Genomic DNA, 20,060 nt, shown 5'->3' on the forward strand with positions numbered 1-20,060 from the left:
GGAGAACACAAAGTTTTATCCAAAAACAAGGGAAGCCACTTGGCGTTCTTCAGGCACACTTGCACCGAGACAAGGAGAGACCTGAGAGCACCCAGTAATTTTCTTTTTTGACATAAACTTTTTTAAGCTGTTCGCTTATTCATCAAAGTTTATCAATACTGAACATGTCATCTGTCCAAATTGCATCATTGTCCTCAGCCATCCTTCTCTATTCCTACCAGGCTGCATGTGTGATGATACACACACACTGAGTTTATTTCTCCTTGTACTGAGCAAACTATCCAGTCTGATCCCAATTTTGCCAAGACACAGAGTTATAATGTCAAACACTTTCAAGCACTTAAACTAAAATCCAAGCACTTTTCAGACCTTGAAAATGCAACATTGAAATTCAAGCACTTTCAAGGATTTCAAGCACCCGTACGAACCCTGATTATTGCTGCATTAATTTCAAGCAAAGGATGGAGCTATTATAAGTATGTACAATGATGTGGTTAAATGGTGCTGATAGGATCTTTTGTGTATACATTTACTTCTGAAGGAATGGCTTGAAAAGGTTAACTTAGAGTTTAAGAGGGAGAGGAATATTGTGAGATTAATCCATGCTTTCATTTTGGTATGATATAAACTTTGAAACTACTCAATGTTAATATCTATAATTATTTCTAATGATGATATCTGAAAAGCATTATGTCACACTGGTTCTAGCAGCTGTCTTTTCAATGCTGAAAATCAGTTTAGCCTTAGAAATAAAGTGTTTGTAGAAATGATTCTGTTATATACGAGCCCTGGTCGATACAGTCACTGGTGACATTTAAAGCGTAGATGTGACAATAGAAAGCATTCTCAAGCATTCTGTCTGCAGAGAGCTGGACCCTTTAACAGCAGATCATTTTCTTCCCTCAAACCACATAATGACGTTCAGTCTCAGAACCAGCATGCACGGTTACGTAGTCCAACTTAAAAAATTCATGAAAACCAGTTGAGTCACCTTGTTGTCGAGGGTGAAGAGGAAAGAGTCATTCTCCCTTTTGTCAGCCTCTGCATCAGTGATGATCTCCCCGACATACCTGTTGAAGCATTAGGGAGGGAAAGAGCTCAGAGTGCAGCTTCTCTTCAATATTTCATGCTGTAAAAAACTGAATACAGCCGTTTCTCTCATGACAGCCTGTCCTCACTCGCAAATGAATGTTCCTTGAGGGATATCCTGCATGGCCCTCACTCCCCAGCCCATCCTCTGTGTCCTGAAGAGCTGCAGCCGAGCTCTGAAACAACGACAAGGCAATTATTTCATCCAGCATCTGACAGAATGGCAGGAACATTAAGGCAAAAATGACACAGATTTTATTTGAGAGAACACAGTTTCAAGAGAGACATTTGGAGAGCTTTCAAAAATGTAGGGCTTCGGTATGACCGCGAGCTAGTCACGCTAAACCCTGCTCCGTTAAAATCCTGATATCAAACATAGAACTGTACCCGAGTGTAGGCGACCTTTGGTCTTGAAGAAGCAATGCAAAATCTTGGAAAATCAAGCAGAGATAGAGGGAATACACAGACGCAAGCGAAGTTAACTGACTTCATGCCGCAAAGCATGGGACCTAAAGCTAAGAGGCTAACATTGGCACAGCGACCCCTGAAGAGAGCAGTAGCGAGCTCACCCGGGGTTAAGCAGAGACATTGGTGGCAATAAACAGCTTCAATCCAAGTTCTCAACAAGACTTTATAGGATTCTGACTGCTGTTGAAGAAACCAGGAAAGAACTGGCTGACCGCACTGAAAGGATAGCACATAGAAGTGTGTTTATCAACTGTGGAGGACAAACACGCTGAGCTACAAGAAACGGTTAAAGCAAGTTCCGGGGCTACTGTAGCTCAGGAGGTAGAGGGGTCGCCTAGCAATTGGAAGATCACCCGTTCAAATCCCTGCTCCCCCTAGCTGCTCAAAGTGTCCTCGAGCGTGATACTGAACCACAAATTGCTCCTGAGTTTATGAATTTGTAAGTCGCTTTGGACAAATGTGTCCACTAAATGCTCTAAAATGTAAATAAAGTTGTCGACATGGAAACGAGCTTACAAAATCAAAGAGGTTATGAATAAGCTGAAAGACACGATTCAAAAAATGTTTTTTCTGCAGGAGACACAGGACAATGTAAGACTTAGAAGTAGGTGGCAGGAAGCATTTATGCAGCATCATTTACATCATAATCAAGAGGAGTTATGACACTTATCCACTAATCAGTTCTCTATCAAGCTTCTGATGTAATCAAGGATAAATCTGGTATGTATTTGATCATCCAGGGATCGATGCTCTCAGTAAACTTGAATTTGGTCAATTTATACAGCCCCAATACAGATGAGCCCTTTTTTTTTTTTTACTAATGTATTTCTCAGAATTGCATCCCTCCCAGGAGAGTATATAATTGCAGGGGACTGGAACTGTACGCTCGATCCAGACAGATCTACAGGTACTGATCAAACTCATACTAGACGTAGAACAACCATTCATCAATTCATTAAAGAGTTCAATCTGTTAGATGTCTTGAGATACGTGAAACCTTACGATGTTGCTTATTTGCTATCTGATATACACAGATGGGAACCTTATTAGAGATCTACCTAGATAGAATCTGAATTAGAAATGGTTACAAGATGAAGAATTTGTAGTGTACGTGGGGACAGAAAAAAAAATATTGTAAGTATAATACAAGATTATTTTAAGTATAATACATCATAGCATCAAGTGGGATGCTTTCAAAGCCTTCTTGAGGAGACAAATAATTAGTTTTACATCATCCAAATCTAGGGAGTTACACCAGATAAGTTCATTATGTTGTGCTCTTAAGAGAGCACAACATAATAAATTACATAGGAAATTATCGGCAGCTAGGGCAGCATCAATATGCTTAGGCTGAGCCAAACATTTTACAAGCAAGGGGACAGTTAGAAACAAGCAAAAACCTTCCCTCAATCATTAACAATAATGGTGATACAATATTAGACCCTGCTGAAATAAATAGGCAATTCAGGAAATATTATGAAAATCTATATGAATCCCAAATTAAATATGACCCCCAGGGCCAAAAAACATTTCTGGGTAAGCTGATTATTCTAATTGTTTCGAAAGAATTTTCAAAGAAGCTAGAGGCAGATCTTAAGGAGGTGGAAATAGGCATTGCTATTGACGGCATGAAAGCTGGAAAATCAGCAGGACCAGATGGAATCCCAAAAGACCCCTATATAAAATGTAGGACAAGATTACTTAAACCACTACTAGAAATGTTTTTGGAAGCATTCTGTAATGGTAGTCTACCCAGATCAATGACCAGTGGGTTAATAACATTACTGATTAAAAGATTATGTGCAAAGTTTTAGCAAGACGGCTACAAGAAAGATCACCCAGTGTAGTACAAAGGGATCAAAATGGGTTTATCCATGGTCGCCAAGGGTTCCACAATGTTAAGATAATAATAATCTTATTCAAAGCTTGGAGGACACTCTAGATAAGGCCCTCCTATCTCTATATGCCGAAAGGCTTTTTACAGATTTGGATACGGGAGTACATTTATAAAGTGGGTTCAACTGTTGTACTTAAAATCCTGCAGCGAAAATAAGAAATAACAACTGGTCAGACAGAACATCAACCTTCTCTATATGCAGATGAAGTTATCTTGTTTATCTCGCACCTTAACAAAACAATCCCTGCTCTACTAGTTATTTAAATCATTTGTTGCCATCTCAGGATATTCAATTAAAAACACTGAGTCCTCAGTTCTATTACTCAATGAAAAGGAAAGAGAAAACCAACAGCTTTTTGGGAGGAAATTTAAAAAAACTATAGAAAAAATTATCTCAAAAGCTCATTTGACGAACCCAGTTTTCTTAAATTGCATTGTTTTGACATAAGTCCAGCAGGGTTAGGGTTAGTGTCACATATTGGGTTAGGCCAGTGTTAACAACGTTTCCTCTGGAGAAAATAACATACAGGAAGAGGGAGCGAGAGAAAGAGCAAGAACCTTTTGAGATGGTTTGGGGCCCATTTAATTTGTTTGTGAAAGGTGTGGAGCTAGCAGATGAAGAGGAGGATTGAGTACTGGGTAACGTAAAACCTAATGAGGCTGATGAGATTTTAGACTGTAGACGGTGAGGTCACAATTTGTTACATATTTTTTGGCTTGTATGAATGTTTCTGTCTGGGAGGGTTTTTATTTTTTTCCCTCTCGATTAAGCAATTTCTTGTTTTGTCTATAAAATGTGACATGTCCATGTTATTATGGATCAGTGTTCCCCAAAGCTCAAAATGAAATCCTCAAATGTGTTGTTTGTCCACAACACTAAGATATTAAGTTTACTGTTACCAGAAAATATTCAACTCGACTTGAACTTTGAGTTGTTGTTTTTCAGCTCAGACTGAAAAACAATTATGAAAACAAGTTAGGGTTTTATCTAACAGTTGTCATGTAATTGACAAATGGTTGCAGCTTCATTCTTCTGGTATGGTGTACTCAGCTGTTACGGTGCTTCTACTGTGGTTCTACTGTGGTTCTACTGTTGTTCTACTCTGATGCATATATGTGACTAAGTGGAAGTGTATTAAATCATACTTTTCATTTCAAGTGTCTTGTATCTGGATATAATCCAAGTGTAAATGTGCTCAAAATGTGGTCTCTGGAAGTAGCCCAGTCTCTTGTGTTTTTGCTTTATATATTTGGATATTAAAACTTGATAACAGTGATGGAATAAGAGAGATGGATCCAGTCAGTCAGTCTGGCTGTATTTATGATATTTTTTTATCAACATCAATATTTAAGTACAATATTGTATTTAATCTTTATCTTCATCTTTCTTTGATCGTAACCTTTTTTTGCTTTTTTTTTTTATCTTTCTGATTTGTTTAAAGGGGCTACATAAAAAAAAGACTGATTGATTGATTGATTGATTGATTGACAAAGTGGAATAGGTCACCTCAGTCCATTCTGGACCACTCGGTTCCTGCAGGTCCTCCAGCAGGAGCAGGCGTGGTTGCACTCAAACAACACTGGGGGCTCCCGCTGACAGAAGTCCAGGGGTAGTCGACCCTCCTGCATAAAAGAGACACGTTACAAACTGCTAACATGGATAAAAACAGTTTCTGTTTAGACACGTTTATTTGAGTCTTTATTTGTAGCTACAAAAAATAGAAAAATAATAGGCAAGTAAACATGTACTCTGATCTGCAACACAGCAAAATGTGAAACAAATACTAAATAAATTAGAAGAACAGAAGGAATTGAAGACATTCTCAAGAGTAAACATGCATGTGAGCAGGTGGAAGTGACAGTGTAAAAAGAACAACAGTGGACATCGCACATGTGTCATATTGTTAAATGTAAAACATCCTAAAACATGACAGAATGTATCATCCAGTTTGAATGTATTTGCGTTTTTGTGTGATTGTGAGTGTGTGTGTGTCTCAACTTACGCTATCATACCAACATCGTAGACTGAGCTGACCACACACACAGGTACTGGATAAGCAGTCATCTGTGCAGCTGCAGTGCTGAAATACACAATCAGTGAGTCATTATAATACCTTTCACCCTGGACCAAAAAATCCACTAACAGCCGCCAACATCTGGCTTTAGTCTAATGAAAATGAGTACAATCAGCATCCCGTCTCACGTCAAATGAGACTGCAGTTTCAATCCGCTGTCATTAGAAAACACAACCCCCCACGTGGACACCGTACATTTCACCCCTGCTATTAGGGGTGCTGAAGTTAAGGTGGCTGGCTTGTTAATTCCTTGAATCTGTCTCTGTTCAATCATTGCTTAAACATCGTTCAGTTGCCACAGAGTTTGAAAGAATAAAGTAAAAGGCAAAAAAAATATGACCAATGCCACCTTGTCACTGGCTTCCGTGTCACTACAAGAGTCTTGTCACATGTGCAAAAATCAACAGAGATGAGAAAAGAAGCGCAGAGTCTCACTCCTTAGCAACTTCCATCATCAGCTCCAGGAAAAAACAATGTGTCTAATTCAGAATGTTAATGATTAAGACCTGATAGTCTGATGAGGTATATGATCTTCTGTTTTCTACTGTTCCCCGTTTTTCCAGCATGTAGGTGCATGTACATGATGACGAACGGGACATCAAAGAAAAAAAAAACAGAGCGGTAACAGTTAAGGAATTGCCTATTTCTAGTAACTTTGTCTGCATATACACACTATTTTTGGTGTAAAAATGGTGTAAGTCAGGTATTACGGCATTTTACAGCTTTGATCTTGCATAACTATTAATTTTAGTGTTATTCAATGAAAAAATAAGAATGATATAATAATATCACAGTCTCAGTGGAAAACATAAACAGCAAGCCTGTGTAAAGCAATTAACTCAAACTCTGGAGTGCTTTTCTCCTTTAATGAGGACAGGTGAGAACAATGGAATCCTTGGAAACAGAAGTCCCTTCTGCTCACAGGTTTGATCAGGTCCTAAAGAGGCTCAAAGAAAGTAAACAGAATAATGAAGAAGGAGGTTTATCTCCAAATTCTTCAGGAAATCCTAAAGTTATCAGTCAGAAGATTGGCTCTTGGGTGCAGGTGAGTGTTCCAAACACATAGTCTTCCCAGGGTCCTGACTTGAACCCCAATGAGAACAGATGGACTGTGCTGAGGAGAAAAGTCTGTGCCAGGAAGCCAACACATTTAGTTGAACTTCACTGATTCTGTCAAGAGGAGTAGTTCAAATTCAGCCAGAGGACGAGCAGAAGCCTGTGGATGGCTATAAAAAGCATCCAACAGAGGTGAAAAGGGCCACGAGACGTTCAACCAAATATTAGAATTACTGTATGTATATATATGTTTTTGGCCTTTTATGGCTTTATTGATAGTACAGCTGAAGATATGACAGGAAACAGGATGAGAGAGAGAGGGGGAGTGACACACAGCAAAGGGACCCAGGCCGGGAGTCGAACCCGGGTCTGCTGCAGAGCCTCAGCACATGGGACGCTGCTCTACCAACTGAGCTGAGTGTCCCTACTGTATGTATATTTTTGATCCAGCAGATTTGGTGACATTTTCAGAAAACCTATAATAAATTAATTTCTGAACCAAACTTTTGTGACAAAGTAGTTTGTGTTCCACTCATTCATCACAGAAACATGAGAGCTGTAGAAATCATTGGAACTGAAGACTGGCATGTTATACATGTTCTTTACAAGTGGATGGAGACTTTTGACCATGACTGTACACTAACAAGATCTGTGGCACTGTCATTGATGCTACACAAAACAAAATTGGGTTCCCACAAAGTGATAACAAGTGCAGATTTGAATTTTTGAAAATGACAGATTCTTTGTTCTGGTAAAAAAAAAAAAATCTTCCTTCTATTAGTTTGAGTACTGTCAACATTCAGCAACAACTATTTAAATGAATGAACGTTGCCAAGTTTCCTTAATGTATCTCAGATGTTCAGGACAAATTTAAACTCAGTTCAGTGAAAAATAAGCGATTGATGAGGTTCAGAATACACATTCAAGGAATCACTAAAATGCTGAAATTTAAAGAAATTAAAACTTTAAAAAGTATTTGGAGAACAGGTGTGGGATTTTGCAGGGTCCCATGAATTAAATGGAAATGTCAAACTTTTGACCGTGACTGTGTGTGTGTGTGTGTGTGTGTGTGTGTGTGTGAGTGAATATATATATGGACCATTTCCTCCTGTCTGAGTATTGTATATACAGTTGTGTTTAAAAAAAAGCAGAGTGTTTAGGAATATTAAGTTATTCAAAAAAATAGCTGTGTCTGCATTTTTCTTTACAAACTCCACTACATGTACTATACAAACTGAAAAATGCTTGAAGATTTACCTTTCCTGTGAATCCCTGAACTAATATTTGGTTGTATAACCACCGTTTGTGAGAACTGCTTCACATCTGTGTTGCTTGGGGTTGACCCACTTCTGGCACCTGTGAACAGGTATTCCAGCCTGAGACAACTGGACTACATTCCACAATTCCTCTGCATTTCTTGGTTTTGCCTCAGAAAAAGCATTTTTGATGTCACCCCACAAGTTTTCTATTGGATTATGGTGCGGAGATTGGGCTGGCCACTCAATAACATTAATCTTGTTGGTCTGCAACCAAGATGCTGCTCGCTTACTGTGTTTGGGGCTGTTGTCTTGTTGAAACCATTTCAAGGGATTTCCTCTTCGGCATAAGGCAACAAGTATCATCAAGACCTCTTCAAGTATTTTGATGTATTCAAACTGATCCACGATCCCTGGTATGTGATAAAGAATTCTGACACTATGGTATGAGAAACATCCCTATACCATGACGCTTGCGCCACCATGCTTCACTGTCTTCACAGTGTACTGTGGCTTGAATTCAGTTTTTGGGGGTCATCTGACAAACTGTCTGCAGCCTCTAGGCCCAAAAAGAACAATCTTGTGTTCATCAGTCCACAAAATGTTGTTGTTTTCTTCCACGTCTTTCTGGTTTTGGTTGCCATTTTCAAGCATTTGAGATCATTTTAGCTGAGCAGCCGATAGTAGTGTGTGTGTACATATACATACACACACACACACACACACACACACACACACACACACACACACACACACACACACACACACACACACTACTCACAATAAGTTAGGGATATTGTTATTTACATGAGTGCTTTTCCTATTTGGTCTGAATTTTAATGAAATAAGTAAAAGTTCCCTTTGATATTACTAATAATGAATGAGAAGAAACACCATTTTCATTAGTTTAAAATGTATTATCCCAAAAATTTAGACAATAACAAGGATAGCCCCAAATAACAAAAATTGACAATGTCAGTAGCGGGTGTTTCCACCATTTGCCACAATGACAGCTTGACAGCGACGTCTCATGCTCCTCACTAGCCTCATGATGTTGTTCTGAGGCAATGCGTTCCACTCCTTCACAAGTGCTACACGTAGTTCTGCCAGGTCACGTGGGGGTGGGGTAAGATCATCCAGTCTCTGCTTCAGCTGGTCCCAGACGTGCTCTATGGGGTTCAGGTCAGGGGACATTGCTGGCCATACCATATGAGGCACTCCAACTTCCTGAAGTCGAGCTGTGACAATTCTGGCACGATGTGGTAGAGCATTATCATCCATGAACAGAAAGTTGGGGGTGTGCTGGCGGAATTGGGGGATGATGATGGGTTCTATGATGTCTCTGAGGTAAGAACGTGCAGTGACTGAGCCATCTACAATAACCAAATCTGTTTTGGGCTGACTGGTGATGCCTGCCCAGACTGTTGCACCTCCTCCACCAAAGGGAACCCTAGGGACCATGTTGACCTCGGCGTATCGCTCACCTCGCCTTCTCCAGCAACGCTGACAACCATCATTTCTCTGCAAGGTGACCCGACACTCATCAGTGAACAGGACTGTAGACCACTGCTGCATTGTCCAGGTCACATGGTCTTGTGCCCACTGCAAACGTTCACGGCGGTGTCTTGGTGTCAGTGGAGTCACCTGCAACGGTCGTCTGGCATTCAAGCCAAAGCGGTGGAGTCGGTTTTGAATGGTTTGTCTGGAAACCCTAGTACCCCTCACATCTCGTAACCGGGCCTGCAGCTGTGTGGCAGTTGCACAACGATGTCTGAGTGCATAGGTCCTTAGGTACTGGTCATCGTTGCGGTCTGTCACTCGTGGGGCTCCACTCCTGGGTCTGTCACGAACTCTGCCAGTAGTTCTGTGTCTTGATGCAAGTCTGCTGATGACACTTTGAGACACACCAAGTTCACGAGCAACATCTGACTGCCTGCCACAGACCCGAAGGCGCGCTATGGCCAGGTGGCACTGCTCGTCCGTTAAGTGACGTCGTGTGTTCATGGCTGTTTGAATGATGAACTTGGAATGACTTACTGACAATACCAGCTTTTTATACCCACAGAATGTTGAACTTGATGCCACATTGAAAAGGGTTGTCTTTTAGTTTTTTGGTATTGGCCCCAATATGTAAGGCACACTGTACACAGTGAGACCATTAGGTGGAAAACACAAAATGAGGTGTGTCTATCACCCCAATACAATTGCCTCCCTATCTCAAAACTCTCTGAAGTGAAACAAACACCGTATGTATGAAATCCACTGAGTCTCTCACAATATCCCTAACTTATTGTGAGTATATATGTGTGTGTGTGTATACATATACACACACACACACACATATATACATATATATACATATATATATATATATATATATATACATATATATATATATACATACATATATATATATATATATATATATATATATATATATATATATATATATATACATATATAATATATATATATATCTATATATATATCTATATCTATATATATATCTATATATATATATATATATATATATATATATATATATATATATATATATATATATATATATAAAAAATACATAATATGATCACACTTATTATTTCATACACACAGATATTTAATGATTTAATGTGTGTCTTGCTTTGCCCTCTTTAGAGCACTGTCATATTTCTACTGTTCATAGAAATTCAAGTCTCACCTGTAAGTGTGTGATGTCCTTGTCTATGTTCAGTGGGGAGGTGACACAGCTGTCTGGTATGTATTTAAAGTTTTCAGGGCACGGCTCACTGTCGACACCATTAACACAGGTGATAGGAACGGCCTCGTACCCCCGAGAGATGTCCCTAAGAGAAGGACAAATTATGATTTTAAAATATGAGTCATATATGTGTGGTAAAAAAATATTTAATATTTGTTCTTTAAGTAATATTTTAAGCAGAAATTACAAATTCCGAATATTTTTCTCAAGAGACAGAGAGCAACAAGGAGAGTGACAGTGGACTCACGGTACATTCATTGGGTGAACAGAAACATCGCTCCAAGTGAATTGCTCTGTGTCCGCTGGCATGACATGACTAACACATTAGCCATATCTTTAACCAAGTTGATACAATCGCAAAATTGTGTGATGTTCAGCTCGGCGTGAAGTGTTAAAAATAAAACTGATAAATGCAGCTTTAATTTGGTGCACAAGTTTTTAAAACCAGATTGAAAACAATCCAATTTAATAAAAGTATCAATCGATTTGGATATATATCAAATATTCTTATATTAAATATATATATACATATATATTAAATATTGTGATCACACTCTATTTTGTTGTTTCATGAGCAAGAAAGGTAGAACTGTCTCAGCCACAGAGGAGCAGTGCCAGGAAAATGCTCAAAACAAAGATGAGCGCAGACAGCTGTTATTTAACATATATAGATAAAGTCTTATATGTACATGTAATATTACACACCCACACACACACAGAGCAGCATTGCTGTCTACCTGCTGAGCAGTCTCTCTCCCTGACAGTCCCTTCCTCTCCTGGCATCAGTCAGCTTCTTGTTGGTGTTGAGGGCCGTCCACACCTTGGAGCCATAGACACAGCAGTCCGAAACCACCTCTCCCTCCCGGTTTCTCTGATTGACGTCAGCTCCACGAGACAGAAACAACCTGCAGATGGAGGAAGTTTAGGTAAGAAGTCTGTGAACTAGGGCAGGCTTGAGGAGCGGTCCACCATTACTCTCCTGCCTGTTAGGTCGCACTCAGGGATCGACACTTTTTGGCTGCCATGACGGCGACGCGCTGGAGGTGCTACTGCTAACGTGAGTTGTCCAAAAAGCTTCTTTTCATAAACTCTGTGTACACAAACAATGTTCTCAATGCTCGTGTTCATGAGTAGAGACCCTGGTGATACTACCAGCAAAGTTTCATGTTGTGTCGAGTCTTCTTAGTGTTTTAAACAGAGAGATTTTGATGCTATTGTAAAAGTGCCCGTAGCACTCCCATTGAAAATGAGCTTGCCCGAAAATGAAACTACGGTAAATCTTAAAAGTGCCTCTTTCGTCGTTATTATGCTTTTACACGAAGGTACGACTCATATACATTCACAAATAAAGCCTTGGTTGCTTTTTGGTGAGAGTTTCACTTTAATATAACATGCAGAATTACATGGATGTTCAGAATCATTGTATTTCTCGTTGTCTTCGAATTAACCTTTCCTATCAACAGGGAAAGCAGGTCCTCTTCCAACGAGTTCACCACGTTGTAATGCCATGTTTCTACATTAGCCCAGAACAGATAAACCAAACACTGACTCTCGAGAGGGCTTTTCGCGTTAAGTTGCAACCATAGGGATTGGATGCAATCTACAACAACACCACTAGTGACACACAATTCAACACACTAGATGTTCAAAACATTCAAAAAAGCAGCTTTGCAAGTGTTTTATGTGGAAGGAAATGATGGGATGAAATGATGAAACAGTGTCACTATCAAGGCAAAACTTCAGTAGTAGCACTTCAGCAAATAATGAAGCCTAGTCTTCATCTTCCTTTTTGGTTGCATGATCAGTCAAAATCAGTATTCATTAACCCCAACACACAGCAGCTACATCACATGATGTACTGTCCTGAAAACTGTGTCCTTTGGACTGATGGATTATTTTGAAGGCTAGATTTACTGAAGTGATACAAGGATTACTGCTGTGGATTTATTAATTGTTTAGTCTATAGAATGTAAAGGTTAAAAGCTTAGAAGACGTCTTCAGATTGATTATTTTACATAATCAACAGTCAAAATCCAAAGATTAGCTTAATGATTATAGGGACCTTCAAATTTGTGTGGAGTTCAATTTTTACTCATTTTTAAAGTGGGACCTCTTCTTTGAGCATGTGCCTCGATTGGGTCCCCCTATCTTTAATTTCTTAACCCACCTCTGTTTGCATATTAAGGTCTTTGTAGCCCAAGTGAACGTTGATCCTAGACGATACTCACATCACACACTCCAGGTGGTTCTCTCTGGCAGCGACATGTAGTGGTGTGTCACCGTGGACGTTGACAGCGTTGAGGTCACATCGGGCTTCCAGTAGAGCCTGGGCGATGTCATCACAGCCCGACAGAGCCGCCCAGTGCAGGCAGACATTCTCTTCCTAATCAAGAAGCAGATAAAAGGTCAGCACTGACACCATGTTCTGATAGAGGCAGAGCAGGCTTCCAACAGTGCAGGCTAAAGAGAGAGACACGCCAGGTTATCCAATACTGGCACTATGGAGAGCTGGCAGGCCCAACCCACCAACCAATAACATTGAGTCTCATTCCCAGGTCATCAAATAACAACTATCTTTCTCAAGATCACTAACGTTACCTTTAAGAGATAGTCGAGGGGGTATTAGGTAGTATGTTACACTGTTGGGTGCAACAGAGGATGGGACTGTACAGCAAACTTGCATAAAGACCCTCAGGCAGCTGCTGGACCAGAGACATCATGCCAAGTTAATGCTGGTAAAATCATACAATATAGAAAAACTGTCAAACCTTACTTAACATTCACTACATTTAAGCTATTTAAATCAAAGCCACATGTTTCTACTTGATTTTCGGTATCATATTCAAATGATATTCAGATTAGTCAGTGTACCTTCAACTCAGTCGTTTTCCTATTCTGAAACTTTACAAAACATGCTTTTGCTCAAGCTAAAAAATGTTTTAAATTCATATCTGCACTTGTTATCACTTAGTCGCAGCCGTATTTGTTCTTATTGTTCTGTGTAGCATTAATGACAGTGCCACAGATCTTGTTAGTGTACAGTCATGGTCAAAAGTCTCCATCCACTTGTAAAGAACATGTATAACATGCCAGTCTTCAGTTCCAATGATTTCTACAGCTCCCATGTTTCTGTGATGAATGAGTGGAACACAAACTACTTTGTCACAAAAACATTCAAGAAGTTTGGTTCAGGAAAGATTTTGAAAGATATATCTTACTTACACCAAAAGGCATTATGACATAATAATGATTATCACAATGATAAAATTACGACATACTGTGATATCTTTCAATATCATTATTGTCCTCGTAAGAAACACCACCAACTTCATCTTGACATAAAAAAGCATGGTCTTCTTCTTTTTTTCTCAAGCCTTTCCAGTGTACTGTATTTCATTTTCACTTAGTATTGAGGTAAAAACAATATGATGCATCCCATGAGATCGCACTCGACAGAGAGCTGACCCTGATGAGCTGCATAGCTGTATGAAGTGTTAAAACAAAGTGTTGTGGCATGCGCGGTACAGTTGTAAGGTGAGCAGTGAGTCGTGTGCACTGACCTTGTCTCTGATGTTCACATCGGCCCCCCTGGACAGAAGCAGGTGGACCAGCTCCTTGTGCTTATACTCTGTGGCCCAGGTGATGGGAGTCCACCCCCCATCATCCTGCACACACACGCACACACACACACACACGCACAGGCACACACACACGCACACACACGCACACACACACACGAGCTGTAAAACTCCTGCACAGATTTACACTAACACACTACATGAGCCGTTAGCTGCAGTTAGTAAATGTGTCTTTACCTGACAGTTGATGTATTTGGATGCCTTGGAAAGTAGATGATGGACTATATCATAATGTCCCAGTTTAGCTGCCAGATGCAGACAGGTGAAACCCATGATATCCTGGGATGACAACATGATTCACAATGAACAACACTGTGCTACTGCCACCACTGTTAAACTCCAGAGGACAGGGCATTTCATTGGCTTCTGCACTCCATGATTAAACACTGGTGGGTGGAAGAGGACACTGGAACAGACATAATGAAGGGAAACGTGTCCAACAGTTCAGGAATGTTCCGTACTTAATCGTTTCCCACCCTCAAGAGCCTGGTTTAGGCTTAGAGTCTGAGAGGTTAATTAAGATTTGTGCTTTTATTAGAATTCTGACAAGACTGTTTCCTTATGAAATATAATGCACTGAATTATTGGTACTTGCACCAACTATATTATAGTAGAAGCCTGTTTTATCATGTAAAAAACTAATCAATTTCTTGGGGGAAAGCAGATGACAAAAGGATCCGAACAAATGGAGCTGTGTCAGTAGTGGTTAGTAGACCTGGCACAATTTACAAAAAAAAAAAGAAAAGAAAACTGTACAGCTGTCAATCACTTGTCATCAGGGCAGCAGTGGAATGTTTTGACATGAAGTTAGACACTGAAAAACACCTTTCTAAAATTAGGTAGCTCATATGACAGGCAGTCAAGGGGATATGACAGTGTCAAAGATAGTCAGTGAGAGAACATTATAACTAATAGCAGCTGATGTCACACTGTAGGTGAACAACCACAGAACTACAGAAGTCACTATACTGAAAACATGCCAGTAGAAATTATTAGTTTGTTGTCATTATGTAATTCTTGTCTCTTCTGTGGCGGGACAGCGTGGCACTGGAGGACAGCCCAGAAATGGTACTTTTGTCATCCAGCCGACTGACGTTGCCAGGACCAAAAAAAAAATCTGTTATTGTTGTCCTAACTATCTCGTTAATGGCTTGTCTGGTGTTAATGTGTTGGACTTGTGTTTTTCTCATGGTTGGTTTTGTAAAAACAACCAGCCGGCAGCAGAGCTGATGCAGCAGATAATGAGCCAGCTGCACCGCCACCACCAAATCAGAGTCACGAAAAACAAAGCATTAGTTTTGTTTTTTTGTATCTCATTCATAAAATGATCATTTAAATTATTACTAATTTTCTGATTTTGGATTCTCAATTTGATATCAAAGAAATTAATGATACGTGGACCTTTCACATCTTCTGACCAAACCAGAGATGGTGATTGTTACAAACAGTACACTAATATGTAAACAGGTTTCAAAATCCAAGAATTCCTCTTTAACTAGTCTTTTGCAGGTTGAGCTGGTGCAAACTTTTTAGCGGGGCCTTTTACATTTTACACAATCACTGAAGTCTGTTTTGCAAACTAGTCTAGACCAAAGTAGGACCAAATTGTTGACAAAATGTTGGTGTCAGGTTAGTGTAAGCAAACAGGACTGAAGTGGCCGTAGCTGCTGCACTATATCTATTCAGCTGCCTCACTATATACTTGTTTCGCCAATCACTTAATCACTAAAACTAACAATCAGAAGATCAACATATTATCAATGCAATGATTTTAAAAATTATGGAAAAGCAGAATTTGACAAATGCACAGGTTGTCAGGACAAGTTGAGTGCATGCTGACCCACCTTGTGGCTGACAGATGCTCCAGCTCTCAGCAGGTACTTCACTGTGTCCAGGTGGTTGCCTTCACAGGCTGCCATCAGTGGTGTTCTCTGCTCCTCATCAAACATGTCCAGATTGGCTCCAGCCTGTGTGCACACATATAATAATAATGGATTGGATTTGTATGGCGCTTTTCTAGACACTCAAAGCGCCTCGGACCGCCGACCCTCCAAACATATGCGGACCCGCTCTACCAACTGAGCCACGGTCGCCCGTATACACACGATCCCGACATCACTAACTAAGACATACATAACAGGATTTTTGGTTACTTTTAACATTTTGGTTACAGGTGATGAGAACAAACACCCAACATGTAGCACTGACTGCTGGAGCTTTCAAGTAAATAATTCAATTCACTCACTCCAGACTAAAAAGATATGGGTTGGATAACTTTACATTAACATTCACGTATAGAATTTCTGCTTTAAAAAACATATAAACAGTCACACCTAAGATCCTAAAACAACTGAGGAATTAGATTTTTGATATTTACGTTTTAATGATTGTTTTCTCAGTGTGGTACCTTTAAAAGGGAATTTTTAGGGGATCACTATTTCCATAGGTAGAAAGTGCAAACATGCAAAAAGTCAAAGCATGGTAAATACATTCCATTATTTATCATTTTGAATTTATCAAGCATCTCATCCTAGAGAACCTAGTGCTGCAAACACACCAGTCGACAGAAAGCATCATTTATCTTCTCTTCCACTGTTCATTTCACCTTTTAACTACACCTGTCAACGTATGTGTCCTTCAACCATAGTTTTTGTTTCCAGTGTGCTCAAGCCACATGCCGTGTCGCTCTCTCTCTCCTCCTTCTCTCTTTTCTTTCAGGCTCCCTTCTGATGGACCATGGGCCCCTGGGAACATCCCTCTCTCATGGCTCTCGCTGCTTCACATATTGACAGATCTGGATCATTGTGATTGTGATTTTGGGCTGTATAAATACAATTTATTTTGTTTGAGTTATTTCCATAATGTCACCCACTGAAGGTAACTGCGACTTTACAAGGTGAGCAGATTTCTTAAACGTACAATGCGTAATTTGTGCTGCTAAAGGGGAAAGAGCAAAAGACATTTGCTGAGTGTTGTGTGGGGAGGGCAAAGCAGGAGCAGCTCAGGAGGAGAGAGCCAGGTAACAAGCCAGGCCTTAAAGGTCTAAAGGAGTAAACACACATCAGATTCTCCTCTGATCCAGAGTCGAGAGCTCAGACATTACCTTATAACTTTTGGGAATAAAATACGATTTATCTTCACTCCTGTTTATCAACCTGACTTCAGCAGTGAGGTCGACTTCATTGTTTAGTGTTTATGTTCTGTAATGTTGGTGAGGTGAAAATTGCACTGCTGAAGAAAAGCCATCAGAATTGACTGTGGCACAAACGTTGACAGATGTGGTCATATTCATGTGACTTTGAGTCTTGCCCCAGGCTTCCTTGCTTACTCTCAGACATTTGGAATAATGTAAGAACTCAACTCAACAAAATATATAACAAATGTCTTGTTGTTGTTATTCTTAAATATTATAAATGTATCAACATCACTATTATTGCCATCTATTATTACTTATAGATAAACATATTAACTCAATAAAAGGCATGAAACCATGACTTTAATTCATTCATTCATTCATCATTGTTGCTTAAATTACAATGTTATATCTTTACATATTTTATATCTTGCTGATATATTTTTGCTGAAGTAATAAAGTTGATCATTTGCTTGTAAGCCAAGGCTATGATAGACCCAAAGCTGTGTCACCGAGAATCTTTGGCCGACAGCATCTGGTTTTCTACAGCCCCCGAGCTCCTCACCTGGACCAACATGTGGCAGACCTCATGGTGACCCTCAGCAGCTGCTGCATGAAGAGGGGTGCGTCTGTTTTGGCCCTCCATCAAAAAGTTAGGGTCCTTCCCATCAACTGCAATGTACAAAGTTTGGTATATCACTGTGACAATACAAAAAACATACACAGAGAAGTCTCTTTATGTCACATAACATGGGTAACTTGGGTTACCTAGGAGATGAATGACCTTCTGGAGCTCTCCTTGTTTTGCAGAGATGTACAGCTGTCTGGTGGGGTACTTCACTTTCTTTGGTTTTAGGCTAAAAAGAATAAAAGGTCTTGATCAAGTAATTATATCAAAGTGCAGACTGTGCACAGTTTTTCAAAACATTTCACAGTTAATCTTACTTCTCATCATCCAATGCCATCAAAATGCTCTCCAGAGACTCCTTAGGTAATCTGTCTGCAGCACACACAGCCTCGAACTTTAACCTGGAGACAGAAAGCATGCGGAAAGCTTTTATTTGGACCAAGTTGTTAAAAACTGGAATGATCCTGTAAAAGTTGATAGGTTGAAAGTGATTTCAAGAAGTGAGTAGTGAGTAGTAAGCATCAGACCGGAGTTACCTGCTAGGGCTCTCGTCCTCTCTGCTCCTCTGTGGTTCACTGGTCTTCTTAGCTCGGAGTACCTGTGGAACGGCAGGAATGTTCGGTACAGATGGCAGTGTGGCCACAGTGGGCACAGCAGGTAGCGATGGCCCAGGGTTCGATCTGGGTACGGAGGGCGACTGATCAGCCATCGGCACTGTGACCTCCTTCGCCCCGCTGGCATCCTCTCCACAGTGAGGGCAAAACTTGAGATCTTTCAAGATGGAGGCACAGTCCCGGTGGAAGCGGTGGGAGATGCTGCCGTATGGCCTACACTCCATGAAGGTGCCCTGTGGGACGGACCAGGAGAACACTGGGGTTTGAGAAAGCATCTGATCTGACTATCTCAACTTTTCATTCATTACTTTTACTTTTCTATTATAAACCTGCAGTGTGGAACTTTCTGGCAGTGAAAGTAATTACACAAACATTGTAGACATGCCTATGACAGCATCGGCCCTCCTTGCTCTATCCCTACGGTGGCTCCATATGTCGGCTCTGACAAACCAGTCTTTGCTGTGACATTAAATGCATCACTACTGGTGTACCAGCGCAGAATAATAACTCTATACCTCTGGTATACTGTGAAATACAGAGATGTATCTGGCAGTTATAGCCTCAGCCTCAGTATTGTTTGAATTCAATGGCAAGGGCTTGAGTGTAGCAGACAGATCATTTATATGTAAAAGTCACAAACTGCAGAACTAACCATTCATCCACGACTTATAGCTAGCCAATTAAACTAAAAACCTTTTTAGTTATTGCAACAACTCATCCATCAGTTTCTCTTTTAGTTTTTACTGATAGATTACAAAGTTATGTATTTTTTGTCACATTTTCAAATACATAATCTATTTCAGTCAGAAATTCCACCATATTCCCCGTCTCTCTTTAGCAGGGAGTATGCACAGACTGTAGGCCTATGCTACATGTCGTAGAGTCAGTCCATTTAAAGAACACCCTCTGGACAATATACACAGATCAGCCACAAAAATAAAATAAAAAGACCTGCTTAATATTATGTAATATCAATATAACAGCTCTGACTCATCAAAGCACAGATACAAGTGTTCTGGGGGTGTCCTGTGGTGTCTACACATAGTGCAAAAGTACTCTAACCAGTTAGTTCTCTCAATACGTAATGCTGTAACACAAAAAGTTACTTTTTAATGCCAGTAATCTCATAATGTAACACGTTTCTTTCCAAAGTAACAGGGCCCAACACCAAATACAGGTACTCTTGTTGTCTTCAGAATATAAGTGAGGATGAAGAGGAGAGAAGAAAAGGGAAGTAATAAGAAGCAGGAGATAGAGACAGAAAATAAAGAAGAGGAGATGAGGGAGACAGACATGGAAATAGGTAAGAAAGAAGAGACTGAAAGATCAGAAAAACAAAGAGGTTAAGAAGAAGGAGGAGGCAGAGAACATCGAGCTGGCAAAGGAGAAGAAGGAGGACAAACAATGAATGTGAAGCAAAAGCAATAAAAGGCAGAAGAAAAGAGCAG

General features: G+C 40.0%; 1 protein-coding gene across 3 annotated transcripts in view; it reads right to left on the bottom strand.

Annotated features, from left to right (window-relative positions):
* The window catches only part of ehmt1a (euchromatic histone-lysine N-methyltransferase 1a), a 29,882-nt gene that overhangs the window by 4,795 nt on the left and 5,027 nt on the right, over window positions 1-20,060 (bottom strand). For 2 of the 3 annotated variants that reach the window (XM_030417893.1, XM_030417892.1), the window contains exons 8-21: window positions 18,535-18,845; window positions 18,316-18,399; window positions 18,139-18,227; window positions 17,936-18,042; window positions 16,082-16,204; window positions 14,415-14,516; window positions 14,160-14,264; window positions 12,828-12,982; window positions 11,337-11,504; window positions 10,540-10,684; window positions 5,458-5,535; window positions 4,962-5,077; window positions 1,179-1,265; window positions 992-1,070 (exon numbers count right to left, since the gene is read on the bottom strand). In XM_030417893.1, coding sequence (XP_030273753.1) covers window positions 992-1,070; window positions 1,179-1,265; window positions 4,962-5,077; window positions 5,458-5,535; window positions 10,540-10,684; window positions 11,337-11,504; window positions 12,828-12,982; window positions 14,160-14,264; window positions 14,415-14,516; window positions 16,082-16,204; window positions 17,936-18,042; window positions 18,139-18,227; window positions 18,316-18,399; window positions 18,535-18,845 — 1,749 coding nt within the window. The remainder of the gene's footprint in view (window positions 1-991; window positions 1,071-1,178; window positions 1,266-4,961; window positions 5,078-5,457; window positions 5,536-10,539; window positions 10,685-11,336; window positions 11,505-12,827; window positions 12,983-14,159; window positions 14,265-14,414; window positions 14,517-16,081; window positions 16,205-17,935; window positions 18,043-18,138; window positions 18,228-18,315; window positions 18,400-18,534; window positions 18,846-20,060) is intronic. The other variant, XM_030417894.1, reaches the window with a different exon arrangement.

Source organism: Sparus aurata, chromosome 5, assembly GCF_900880675.1.
Source record: "Sparus aurata chromosome 5, fSpaAur1.1, whole genome shotgun sequence".
NCBI lineage: Eukaryota > Metazoa > Chordata > Actinopteri > Spariformes > Sparidae > Sparus > Sparus aurata.